Source organism: Branchiostoma belcheri, unplaced genomic scaffold (genome assembly GCF_001625305.1).
Source record: "Branchiostoma belcheri isolate BF01 breed outbred unplaced genomic scaffold, Haploidv18h27 scaffold60, whole genome shotgun sequence".
In the NCBI taxonomy this organism is placed as follows: domain Eukaryota; kingdom Metazoa; phylum Chordata; class Leptocardii; order Amphioxiformes; family Branchiostomatidae; genus Branchiostoma; species Branchiostoma belcheri.
The window spans coordinates 1,736,401-1,749,910 of NW_017804243.1; the positions used below are offsets into that span (position 1 = coordinate 1,736,401).

A 13,510-nucleotide genomic window follows, 5' to 3' on the forward strand; every position below is an offset into this window, starting at 1 on the left:
TATGCCCATCTGTGTACCTTCACCGCGTACTCGAGTTTCCCCAAGCAAGCTAAAAGACAATCCCTTTATAACTCTTATTATGATTCCCCTCTCATGTGTAAGGAATCGACTGCAGCCTGCAGGCCACGTGTTACGACGTGGACGACTGTTCCGGGAACGGCGTGTGTGTGGACTTTGACTGGTGCAGGTGTAACGTCGGCTGGACCGGCGAGGACTGCTCCGTACAGTCCTGCCAAGACCTGGACTACTGTTCTGGTACTGTTAACCAACGAGTTGCACTTTATCTTCCTCTTGCAATATCAGTGCTGTTGTGGCTTTGATCTGACTTCTGATATAGCTCACCTGTCAATAGGTGGCATCAAAGTGTTTAGCTAGCTAGCGGACATGATACAGAGGTCACAAGTTCGATTCCTGGCAAGACAATATGTCCTTGGGAAGTGCACTTTACACAACTTTCCTCACTCCACTCAGGTATACCGGGTAGATTGGGTAATTTACTTCGGTCGGGGAGGTAAAAAGTGATGGACGAAAATAGATGGGCTCTGCCTTTCACTACCCAATATAATATTGTAGTTTTAGAGCTACTAATGTCAGAAGTCTGTACTATGTACCTTTGCATCTGTTACCTGTATTTAGTCCGATAGGGCATGAATGTACAATAAAGGTTACCTGCTTTAAAAATATTACGACCCAAACACCCGATAGATAGCGCGACGTCGACAGTAGACTAACCTCTTGAAGGCTTCAAGGCTACATGTATGGGACTACCTGTATTTACTTTACAACTATTTTCCTTTTACGACTATGTATAATCCGCCTTGTATGTACCTCTGCCGGACAGGCCATGGTGACTGTGTTGCATATGACGTGTGCGCCTGTCATCGTGGCTGGAGAGGTCGCAGCTGCGCCCTGCCGGACTGCCGGAAGCTTAGCCAGTGTTCCGGACACGGGGACTGCGTCGCGCCGAACCGCTGCCAGTGTCACTCCGGCTATTTCGGGCGGAACTGCAGCATCACGTTTGACTGCTCGCACCTGAACAACTGCTACAACAACGGCATGTGCGTGGTGGAGAGACGGGAGGACGGGTCTGTGGATAACGCGTGTCGGTGAGTGTGTATCTGTATCTTAATAGCTGTTATAGCTAGTATACGTACGGATGGTATCGTGTCAAATGATAGATGCCACATCGCAGAACGGCAAACTCTAGGTTTGCCGACACAGTGATGTTTCATGGCGTAGAGGATTTGGGTTTGGTTGGGGATTAGGCATTTTGACCCAGGTCCGAATCCAAGCGTGTATTCTGTTTTTTTCACTAAAGTTACAGTTTTTCATGCTGTTGTCGTACATTTGCATTTTAAACCTTTTTTAAACGTTTTCCCCTCCAAAATGTTAGGATACGCTTGGATATGGCACCGACCATTTGACGATGAGGCATCGACCTTTTCAGCGACCGTTTAGGAGACGAAAACTTGCGAGGCTTACCTACATTGTGTGAAGTCAGGTTTCGTTCAGGAATCTTATTTTCTGTCACACACGTGTCTGTTTGTAGATGCTATCCAGGCTACGGAGGCGAAGATTGTGGTGAAATAGCGTGTGACGAAGTGCGCCAGTGCTCCAGACACGGTGTATGTGTGGAGCCGAACGTGTGCGAGTGTCACTACGGGTACGCTGGGCACGACTGCAGCCGTCCTACCTGTCAGGGGATGCACTACTGCTCAGGTAATCCTCTAGCTATCATTTCATCTACGCTTCAAGTTTTATCTTGTCATTATTACAATGACAGTGAACTTCATTGCACATTCACGCCCTATTTGAGTGACAGTGTGTGATAGTAGTTCAGTATCAGGAACAGTGTTTGATGGTAGTTCACTACTGTGACGGTACTTCAGTACATTTTGTACCAGGGACAGTATGTGATGGTAGTTCAGTGCCAGAGACAATGTGTGATGGTAGTTCAGTACCAGGAATAGTGTATGATGGTAGTTCAGTACCTTGAATAGTGTGTGATGGTAGTTCAGTATCAGGGACAGAGTGTGATGGTACTTCAGTACCAGGGACAGTGTGTGATGGTAGTTCAGTACCAGGGACAGTGTGTGATGGTAGTTCAGTAACAGGGACAGTGTGTGATGGTAGTTCAGTACCAGGGACAGTGTGTGATGGTAGTTCAGTACCAGGGACAGTATGTGACAGTAGTTCAGTACCAGGGACAGTGTGTGATGGTAGTTCAGTACAAGGGACAGTGTGTGATGGAAATTCAGTACCAGGGACAGTATGTGATGGAAATTCAGTACCAGGGACAGTATGTGATGGTATTTCAGTTCCAGGGACACGAGTGATGACAGTTCGGTACCAGGAAAGTACCTTCAATTTAAGTTTTTAATGTGTAATTTTTAAGAATGCCAATTTTGCATGTCATTCCTCCACAGGACATGGTGTGTGTGTCGGGTTCGATGTGTGCTACTGCCATGCTCTGTGGTACGGCCGCTCGTGCAGCGAGCCTGACTGTACGGGGGTGAAGCACTGCTCCTCCCAGGGGACCTGCATCTCCCCCGACACCTGCGACTGTTTCCCCGGCTTCGACGGAGAGGACTGCAGCCGGACGTCCACGGTGAACGAGCACGCGCCTGTCTTCGAGCCTGACTACTACAATGTGACCGTCTTAGAGAATGTCCCAATAGGCACCAAAATACTGTCGGTAAGCAACCAGTTGTCCCGTTATTTGGGACTTTTGTTTTAGTAGTTGTAGACAGTTGATTAGAACTCCTATACATAGATGCAATATACTGAGCTTTGACGGTATCGTATACTTTGTTTTGACAACTTTTGCCAATGAAAGTTAGTTTGCCGCTTAGTTTGTAAACAATCCATCATGGGTTTTTGTCAATTATACATTTGACATACCAATTATACATTTGACGTACCCAAGGCCCAACACCGTCCACCCATCCAGTTTCGTTGCCTCCATTTTCGACTTAAAGTTATTCTGCTAGTTAAGCTACAACACAAAATGGTGCAATGGCTCTCACAATGATTAACGCTTCTCGTCCCTGTAGCCCAACATATATGACGAGGGTAGTGTTAAGTTTCAGCTACTTTAGCTACAACTCTTACGGTTTCTGCTAATTCAGCTACAACACAAATGGTGCAATGGCTCTCACAACGATTAACACTTCTCGTTCCCGTAACCCAACGGGTATGACGAGGACAGCGTTTCAGCTAGTTTAGCTACAACAATTCTTACAGTTTCTGCTAGTTTAGGTACAACAATTCTTACAGTTTCTGCTAGTTTAGCTACAACAATTCTTACAGTTTCTGCTAGTTTACCTACAACAATTCGTACAGTTTCTGCTAGTTTAGCTACAACAATTCTTACAGTTTAGCTACAATTAAAATGGTGCAATAGCCCTCATAATGATTATATATTAACATTTCTCGTCCCTGTAGCCCAACGGATATGACGAGGACGGTGGCAAGAACGGTTTGCTGACGTTCACGCTGCTTCCGTTCGGCGCCTACAACCTGTTCACCATCGACACCCGGACGGGAGACGTCTACACTTCGGCCGACGTGGACTACGAGCGGCTCCGCATGCCTGCCATTCAGCTGACCATCGTCGCAACCGACAAGGGAACGAACCCGCTAGCAGCGACGGCAGCAGTCACCATCAACGTGCAGGTTGGCTACTCGAGTCGAAGTCTTAGGCTACTCGAGTCGAAGTCTTAAAGTGGCATTATGTAACATTTTTGTACCAAAAATTTGAATATTTCAATTAAAATGGGGAAAATGTGGAATTATACTGTACTTCCACTTTTCAACATATATTTCTGATATTATCTTGCATTTGTGCTATAATCTTACATTTTCTGATACTTATTGTTGGCGCTAAAAACAACCCACACGCGTCGCGCTCATTTTATTTTGTGTCACCACCACAAAATACCAGAATGTAAACAAACATGCCTGACAGCTGTGTTTCCAGCTTTTAAACACACTCGTAAGTAAGGCTTAATTCATATTTTTGGCACCTCCACTTCTTTAACGGCACTTAGATGCAATGGAGTAGGCTTGATTCGACTTACTTTGTAAAGAAATTACCAGAAAATTTTGCTTCTTTGTATCGTCCATGATGTAGCTTTAATCCTTTCTTACACACTTCATATTTGACGTTAGATCTGCTATTTTGCGATAAGTCGAATCGAAGTATGGAGAAAGACGATTGAAACATTGTTTCTTGTCACGTTATTTTCCTTTGGTGTTTCTTCCTCCCTGTAGTCAACAAAAAAATCAGATGTTCTACTTCAGTCTGTCCCTTGAGTCAGTCCTATGAAAATTAACTTAATATTCCAATACAAGTATTTACGCTTATGAATTATTGTAAGTTTGCAAATTGTTATTTTTGAACGGCACCTCGGAAAAAAAAACAACATACGACGATTCTCTATTTCAGGATCTGAACGACAACTGCCCCGTGTTTTACAAAACTATCCCCTTGTTCCTGAACTTCCCGACGACGACCGAGCCGGGGACGATCCTGGCCGTGACCCGGGCGCACGACTGGGACAGCGGGAAGAACGGGGAGATCTGGTACATCCTGGACCAGGACACCGACATCAGCCTGTTCGACATCCACTGGGACAGCGGAGTCATCAGGAGTATAGACCAGCTGCCTGCAGGTAAGACTTCTAAAGTAGAGTGGATTCATTTCTCAAGCTAACAGGCATCTACCATAGCCTTCTCTGCAGTCTGACTAGTATAAATCGGCCTAAAAAGGGATTGTAACTGGCCAGGGGAGTTGGCCAGCCATAGAGGATCCATAATGATGCATGTATGTTAGGTCAGTAGACCAAGCTAGGTACCCTTGCCATATCAAGTTGTGGTCTGGTATCCAGATGTTTATCATATAACTTTATCAACGGATGAAATAAAAGTTGAAACCTCGGCCAGCCGACAACTACATGTATCACACAATTTGACGGGATGTATTACTGCATTAAGTTCTATCCCATTTGAATTTACGTGCTCTAGTAGACATTTTCTTCAGAATCACTATTGATGTAGAACGCCTTCGCACAAATGCAAGCACGGCCCCTGAAAACCGTAATAATCGTTATGTTATGGTCTATAGTTGACGTTTAACTTTATTTTGTACACAGGTGTGCACCGGATAGGTGTGATAGCGTCCGACAAAGGCGAGTCCCCGTGCTCTCGACGCATCGTCATCACCCTCCTTGTAAGCAAGGTTGTACGGGTGTCATCCTCGCCAGGTGTCCCGTATACCTACGAGTACGACATAGAAAAGGACGAGGAAGAGTTAGAGGAGGAACAGGAGTTCGTACAGCCCACCAGTGCCAGCGACGAGGAAGAAGAGTTCGACGTCATCGCTTGGCTGACGTCCGGTCAAGACCGCCAGCCGACGTCTGCAGTCCCGGAGGGAAGCACGGTGGAGATGGAGTTCTCTGCGACCGCCATCGGCATTGACGACACGGGAGCCCCGACCAGTTCCGCCGACAAGACGCTGGACGAATTCCTACGCTCCAGGTTAGGTGCAAACGACGAAGAACCCGGCAACTCGGCTGCTGAAGGCAGCTCCGTCGACGCCGGGGAACCGCTTGAAATCGCCATTGACAGCGACCCTCTGCGAAGTCCTGACACGGAAAGCAGTGCGACGGGGTCAGGTTTCAAAGACGACAAACTTAACGACAACGACTTGCCTCTGACGTCTTCTGCTGATGGTTCTGAAGACGGAGCGGAAGAGGGTGAGTCAAAGACGTCTGCCTCTGGTGCCTCTGGCATAGGGGAGGCAGATTCACCCGTTACTGACAAGATAAACGTAAGCACGCCTGTCACTGACGGAGAGAAAACAACAAACCCGCCTTCCACTACTACTACTACTACTACTACTACTACAGCAGGTGTCACTGAGCCGGTGCCTACACGACCGAGAAAGGCCAAACCGCAAGATGAAGGCGTTTCAGCACCCATTTCTACCATGCGGGCTGCTTCTATACGTACGGATGGCCCAACTACACCGGCTAAAGATGGCCCTACTACACCGGCTAAAGATGGCCCTACTATACCAGGTAAAGATGGCCCTACTACACCGATTAAAGAGACCCTCCTACACCGGCGTCTACAAACACTGTAGAGGCCGTATTTCAGGCATAGAAGATCCCGACCCTCCTCCAATAGAATCCGGCGATACCGTTGAATTTGACTTCTTCGGCACGCTGACTCCAGGTCGAGGAAAACCCCGATCTCACAACAAGGAGAACGACGTTGGCGAGAAACGGACAATCAGAATCGTCTCGGGAAAACGAGCTGCCCACAGGAGACCGGAGTTTGTTGCGGTCGGAGGAGTACGGCGATTCGGGCGGGGACAGTAACATCGTGACGGACCCGATCCGGCCAAGCGCCGGCGTCGGTGCAGTCGGGCCGCGCATGCAATTTCCCGGCTGGAGAGAAACGGTTAAGTACCAACCACTGGCGGCGCGTGACAAACAGGACCTCCACACGGCCAGTGAGAACAGTGAAGACTTGTCGTCCCGAACACGGGAGACACTCGCCCAGTTTGCCGGAGGGGAGGAAACTGTACCTGTCGGACAGAAGACGCCGCCTGCTGCACACGGGAAACAGGGCAGCGGAAGCTCCGTGGCACGTAGCGGAGACGGGGAAGCGGTCACGCGGGGAGGGAAGAAGCGACAGCCGGCCTCTCCCCGACCTCCCACCCCGCTGCCAGTCCCCTCATCACCCTCACCCACATCCAAGCCACAGACCACCACAAAGTCGACGGGTAAAGAACCAATCGTAGTCGCTTTTGAATTTCAGGGTATTTTCATTGAGGATGAGGAAGATATGTCCATATAGTATCGTTTCATATCATGTGCCTCGTGCACGACCACAAAGTGACGTGTCCCTGTCCCAGCTCGTCGGCAGAACGTACTGCACGCGCGAAAAACCCGTAATGTATTGTGCAAAGCACTTCGACAGAACGTCTCTTTTAAGGTCATATTGGCATATTTACGGATGACATTCCGTGTATAGTTTTCAAATGTTGTGTCGGAAAAGATATCGTCTGCAACCCGCAAAATTCTGAGGCAACGTTGACCAAACACCCAACGAAAAACGTGAAAAAATCCGGGTTTCGCACAGGCACAGTACGTTCTGCCAACGTGGTCCCAGTCCCCTACTGTACGGCATTCCATCAGATGGCATATACGCATGGTAAGACGCATCATCCATTGTTTCCCGACGTTAGCTTCTTGATTTCGTTGAAGGACTGTATATTTTGGGTTTTGTGTTTTTATTCCTGAACCCTTATCATATCAAAACTAGCTAGATTAGAGAGGTCGGACGTAAAATATAAAAGATTAAACTTTATAAACCTTTTAAAGTTAAGTAGAGATTTAATCGTGTAATTGAAGACCTCGTTTTTTCATATAAGCTGCTTTCAAAATTCATAATTTCAAATATGATACAAAACAATGCATCGACCGTAAACATGTTCTATAGTCCCTGGATCGTGTGAAACCAGACGAAATTTTCCACACTGGGCTAAATCATAAAATCGGTACAGAAAATGGTCGGGGAGACTTGTATATAGACCATTGAAGCATGGTACTTAAAGCTTACACCTAGCGCTATTAAAGTTTTCAACAACAAAAACAGGAGGAAACTTAGTGAAGAGAAACATTTTTTATAAAGAAAAAATGCGATTATTTTCTTTCAGTTATATATTTTCCGTTCCGGTTTTGTCCGAGTGTGATATGCATGGTGTCGTGTTGAGTTGAGGTGTACATACAGCTCTTTTTTTGCGTCTAGAATTTTTAGCATGATATTGTACTCAGCCTGCGGTTTGAGAGATTATTATATTCTAACTTGCTTGTAATGACGAGAACTGTAGATGGAATGTAACTAAAAAGTTATTTGGAGGTCTCGAGCATTGAATGATGAAGCTTGTCGCATGCCAAATATAAGTGTGCCAGCCAGCTATGTTTATATTATATACATACCCTAAAAGGGTAGTCTCCACAAGAGAAAAGTAACAGTAGTAGCTAGCTGCTTTTGCTCGCTTTTTTAAAAATAAAGACTATGTTTAACTATTTGTGTTTTTCATTATTTTGTTCATCTTCTTTTGCATTTATTTTGTTTAATCTCGCATTTATATATATTCTTTTTGGTTTAAACGGTCCGCCATTTTGTTCATGACTACATCCATACGTACTTTCATACGTAATATGTTACTTATCAGACAAGCTCGCTCCTTTGCAAATGCCTGCTATGTTCCAAAAAACGGCATTAATCCATTGCTTGCCCTTCACACGGTTTGAACTATTGCTCGAATTCGTAGTTTGCATTTCTGTATAGGGTAGTGCATGCCGGCAATGGTGCATGTTGTGATCTCTGTATCTTCCGGCATGTCTCAGTGTCAACTGTTAATAATCTATCCACGGTGTGCTTTTCACCTAATACTGAAGATACCACGTCTGGTGTCCTAGTATCTTAAACAAACAAACAAACAAGCAAGCAAACAATTTCCCATGCAAAATCTCAAACACATGTTATACTTTCTCAGTTTCACAGAGATACTTATAATAAAACCTTACGATGTAAAAACTATACGAACACAGCACCAATGCTTATTTTGTAATAATTATCACATGTAAAGTTGTTTCATTCTGACGAAGTCAGTTTCCTCACACAGACGTGGTATCTTCGCGGTGTTCACAACACTACTAACACTTGTCTTCACTAACGTAACTACTACTTTACTAACAGGCAAGAAGAAGAAGAAAAGGCGGCGGAAGAGGCCGTTAAAATACGACGGACCAGTTAGCCCCGGCGCCATAGCCGGGGGTTGCATGGTCATCTCCATGGCCCTTCTCATGTTAGCCGTCATCCAACGACAAAACCGTGAACGGCTGGAACGCAAAAGAATCATCAAGTGGATATCCTCCATACCTAACAACCTGGCCGACTTTGACATGTCCAACATAGAACCCTTCACGGTTCCTATATCTCAGACTTCCCCACAAAGAACTACAACCAGAACTACAACTACAGTACAAATAGAGTCGCAGCAACGGCAGCCTTTAGTCAGGCGCCACAGCGAGCATCTTCCGAGGGACCAGGAGCGTCGGCCCTCGTCCTTCCCGTACTGTACTGCATGCACAACTCAGTCCAGCCTCACGTCGTCCGAGAGTAGCAACCGTGCACTGCTCAGCACCAAGTCCGTGTCCGAGGCTTCTACCGGGGCAGTCACGGAGAGCTCGGCGGACTGCTGACACTGGGCTGTGAAACAAATATATGCATAAACAAACTCACCCTCTGTGTAAAATGAACACTGGGACACGATACATGTGTATGGAGGACAGTGGAAATGCGTAGCATCCTTCGCAGACTTGTGGGGCTGCGGTGTTTTTTTTTTCGGGGAGCGACGCAAGTTGCGCCGTGGAGGGACGGTTTGCCGCCGAGGGAGTTTGCCGTAGAAAGAGTTTTTTTACCGTCCGGGTTTGGCAAACTGGCCCCCTCGCGTCGCTCCCCGAAAAAAGTCAACGCCACCGCCTCACAAGTCTACGAAGGAGGCCAACAAATGCGATCGTGCATTGTCATAACAGTACACCGACTTTTAAAGTTTGTGTATTCAAGTGCAATATAAATAGCCTGGGTACCATCCTGGTTAGTTTACGTCCGCTCCTACAGTCGTGGTAGCGACTGTAGGAGCGGACGTAAACTAACCAGGATGGTACCCAGGCTACAATATAAAGTAGATTCAAAGTAAGGCTATATGCTGACATGGCTTAATCTCCAAGCAGATCCTACGGTGGCAAGGCAGTATCCAGTTCGCCAAGCAGTGCCTATTCGTGGATACTGCCTTGCCACTGTAGGTGCTCTCCAAGTAGAGGTTTGGGTTTTGGGCTTATTTTTGACGTTTTTTTAGGCTTTTTATCGGGCATTCTCGTTTTGTCACTGGTATGGTTTTTTTTACGCCAGCCCAACCAAAAGATACCAGTCCAAAGAAGAAAGCCCGATTTACAAAAAAAGCCACAAAACACGCCAAAATTAGCCAAAATCCAAACCTCTGCTTGGAGGGTAACCGTGGGATCTTCTTGGAGGCTCTCATGACACATTGCCAGTGAACTAGTCTGCGGTGAAGCAAATTGGCGATTCAACAACTGAAATTCTGTCAGCAGATAACATAACATAACATAACATAAAATAGATGCGAGAATTGAGATAGAAAACTTGAAGTGCAATGCCCAAATTTACATAGACTATCAAATGTTCAACACTATATATGGACGCTAGGACGTTCTTGACTTATAAAACCACAGCAAGATACGTAGAATGGCCACGAAGTCCTGTGCAATAGTTAAAAAGAGAGAAAGAAAAAACTAAAAAAAGAGTGTATTTCATAAATACTAGGGTATACTTAAGAGTATAAAAAGTGGCCTTTCATGGAAAAAACTTACATATTAATTGCAAAGACTAAAGTCAGGGATATCACAGTCACCATCTAACATGAAGACAACCATTTTACCATACATTTAAACATCAGGTTGCATGTACTATATTAGTACTACACACCATGTATACTTGAGCATCTTTACATTTTAACAGATATAGACTAACGTTTGTAAGAAAACTTAGATGATTGTAATGCTCTCAGAGATCATTTTATGGCATTGATACTAATGACTTTAACCAGTATCTTTGTGGTAGAATTAAATACAATCTGCTTTGCTACCGTAACACACAATGGGATGAAATAGTTTGATGTGTGAATGTTGCATTTTGTGTGCGTGTCTGTGTATTAGACACTCCAGACGCAAGCTTGGCTACTTCTTTGTAGTGTGACTGCCAGTTTTAGCCCTATTAACGATCAGCCTCATGTACATGTATGCCTCTAGTGCTTGAAACAAATCGCCGCCTGGTTTTGAACCACAACGGAACTGTTCGAACGTACGTAAACACTGGACGGGATGGTCGCATGTCATCGGTCATGTGAGTGTAACAACATACATGTAGGAGCACCATATCAGCATTTCGGCGCCATTACTAGAGCATTAACATTACAAATCAGCGTGGAGAGTGTTATATTTACAAACTACGTAGTGTCATCGAACGTCCAAATTGTGTTTCAGACGTGTTTGCTGAAACCCGATGCACGATAGTACCATCACTTGGAACCATCAATGACATTTGTGCTGTACACTAACAGAGCATGATGTCTGATGTAGCAGACATTGCGGTGAGATATTTTGTCATGTCTGCATGGTCATGGTGCAGTCATTGATGAAAACTAAAAGGAAACATCTCCCATTGACATGCTCAGGTGGTGAGGGAGGACTGCGACCAGTCTACGTGGCCAGCATCGTGGTATCAGCGGCTGTTTTCTTCACCTGCGTGGCGCTGTGCTGCCTCAAATGCCGCCGGAAGGACCACCGACGGCGGCGACGGGACGCCAAGAACGAGAAAGTCCGGCGGTGGATCGCTTCCATCCCCGCCGACGTCGACTTCGACTTCATCCCGATGCAGGACATGGGCAGGATCGACTGGAGACACAGCAACAGCCTGCCCAGGCGACCTCACAGCCTTGCCCGGGCGTCCATGCTCAGCGCGCGGACGGACAAGACCGAATCCACGGCCAGTGGGTACCACTCTGCGATGGAGTCCTTGGACGAATCCGGTCGCCTGAGGAGAGAACGTCTGGGAACTGCTGGTTATCTCAAGTCCATAGAGGACGAAGGCGAAGACGATCCTGTGCCTCATCCACAACAGGAGCGTCCAACTCGCACAGAACGCCCGACCCGTCTAGAACAGCAGCCAAACAAGAGACGACAAGACGACGGAGAACGCTTGAGGTTAGAACGACTGATATACGCCGGGTACACAACCCCTTCACAGCAAACAAAAAGTGTCGCGGCTGAAAAAGAAAAGAAGGCGACACTACCAAAGTCGGAAAGCCACCAGATGAGAATGGATCGCCTGTCCATAGCCGGCTACGCTCCGCGAGAACCTAAGGTGAACCCCGCGGACCCCGGTACGGACTCCGCCGCGGAGACTGGCTACACCACCGCCGTGGAGTCACCCGATGACGACTCGCCCATCGCGTCGGACAGCACGACTTTAGAACGGCCAGAAGTACATATTGTACAACCAATAAGTATTGATGTCGACAACATAGAAAGAGAGAAAGAAACGTTAACGACAACCGATGATATTGTTGTGAACGACATAGCGTTAGACTAAAGAGTCAGCCGATGTACATATCGTTGGAGTATCGTTGGAGTATTGGTCAGGGATGTAACTGATAAAGAGTAGCCTCTACCAGGCTTCAGACGCGGCTGGAAAGAGTAGAAATTGGCCAAATAGTTAAATAACATACAGGGGTAGTTGGTCCACCAAAGGAGTACAGTTGGAGCGGCAGATTCCCCTGGCATAACTATCTGTCTATCTGGCCAATTTCTACTCTTTCCAGCCGTTTCTAAAGCCTGGTAGAGGCCACATATTATAAAAGGCAGTCCATCCTCAGTGTTGCTTTATTTTCCAACAGAGAATAATGCATGTGCAATCTTTGAAGAGTACGGACGGCGTTTTTAACAAAATGTGAAGGAAATATTTAAGGAGCCACCTAAGGCACTCAGGGGGAACAAGTGGCCAAGTCCACAGCAACTGTTGCTGCTATTCTACAAGTTTGCGAAGACTTTGAATTAATTAAGAGGACATTCCTTTAAGTTATTGTCAGATCATGTTGATGAACCTACCTCCCTAATAAGCAAGCAGCCAATCAGCTATTACTCCCTTTGTACGTAGATGCAAATGTCATAAAAATGACCATCTTTGAATCGTCGACAGTTTTCTGCTTGTATGCATATTTTCTTGCAGTGAAATTGGTGCGTTACGCCGAATTGCGCAGTTATACCGGCTGTACAGAATGATACAGAATTGTGACAAAGAGGACTTCCTTGGTAGCCTGGGTACCATCCCCAGTAGTATATTCGCAAACTACTGGGGATGGTACCCAGGCTATTCATAAGCGACTAGAAAGAGTAGAAATTGGCTAACCTCTACCAGGCTTCGGGAGGTGGCTGGAAAGAGTAGAAATCGGCCAAATAGAGAGATAGCATGCCAGGCGATTTGGTCTGCTGGAGAGAACAGCTTGTCGCCCTCTGAAGCCTGGTAGAGGCTAGAAATTGGCCAAATAGACTGTAAATGTAAGCACGCTAAGATTTCGGGGAAGTGTAGGGCCTCCATCTTGTCTTTTGACCACTTTTAACAACAGAACTTTCTCCAGTTCTCAGTTCATCTGATTTGAAACATTAAGACTAAAAAATTTGCATTCAACTATTTTTTGTTATACATACTTTTTGCATCTGTAGCTTTGTTTACTTGGTTACTGCTTACAGCATTGCCCTATGCATTGATCTTTAATATACATCAAGTAGTATTAATAAACAAGGTTGATGGAGTCGGCCCGAAAATTTGGGTAAGTCCCAATTCTTGTAGTGTT

At 46.0% G+C, this 13,510-nt stretch overlaps 1 protein-coding gene across 1 annotated transcript in view; it reads left to right on the forward strand.

Annotated features, from left to right (window-relative positions):
• Positions 1–9,281, forward strand: part of LOC109482786 — a 59,382-nt gene extending 50,101 nt beyond the window's left edge. Inside the window, 9 exon segments of the mRNA XM_019785621.1 lie at positions 103–255; positions 842–1,106; positions 1,550–1,719; positions 2,427–2,695; positions 3,445–3,675; positions 4,448–4,673; positions 6,190–6,236; positions 6,238–6,790; positions 8,776–9,281. Coding sequence (XP_019641180.1) covers positions 103–255; positions 842–1,106; positions 1,550–1,719; positions 2,427–2,695; positions 3,445–3,675; positions 4,448–4,673; positions 6,190–6,236; positions 6,238–6,790; positions 8,776–9,281 — 2,420 coding nt within the window.
• The last annotated feature ends 4,229 nt before the right edge of the window (positions 9,282–13,510 follow it).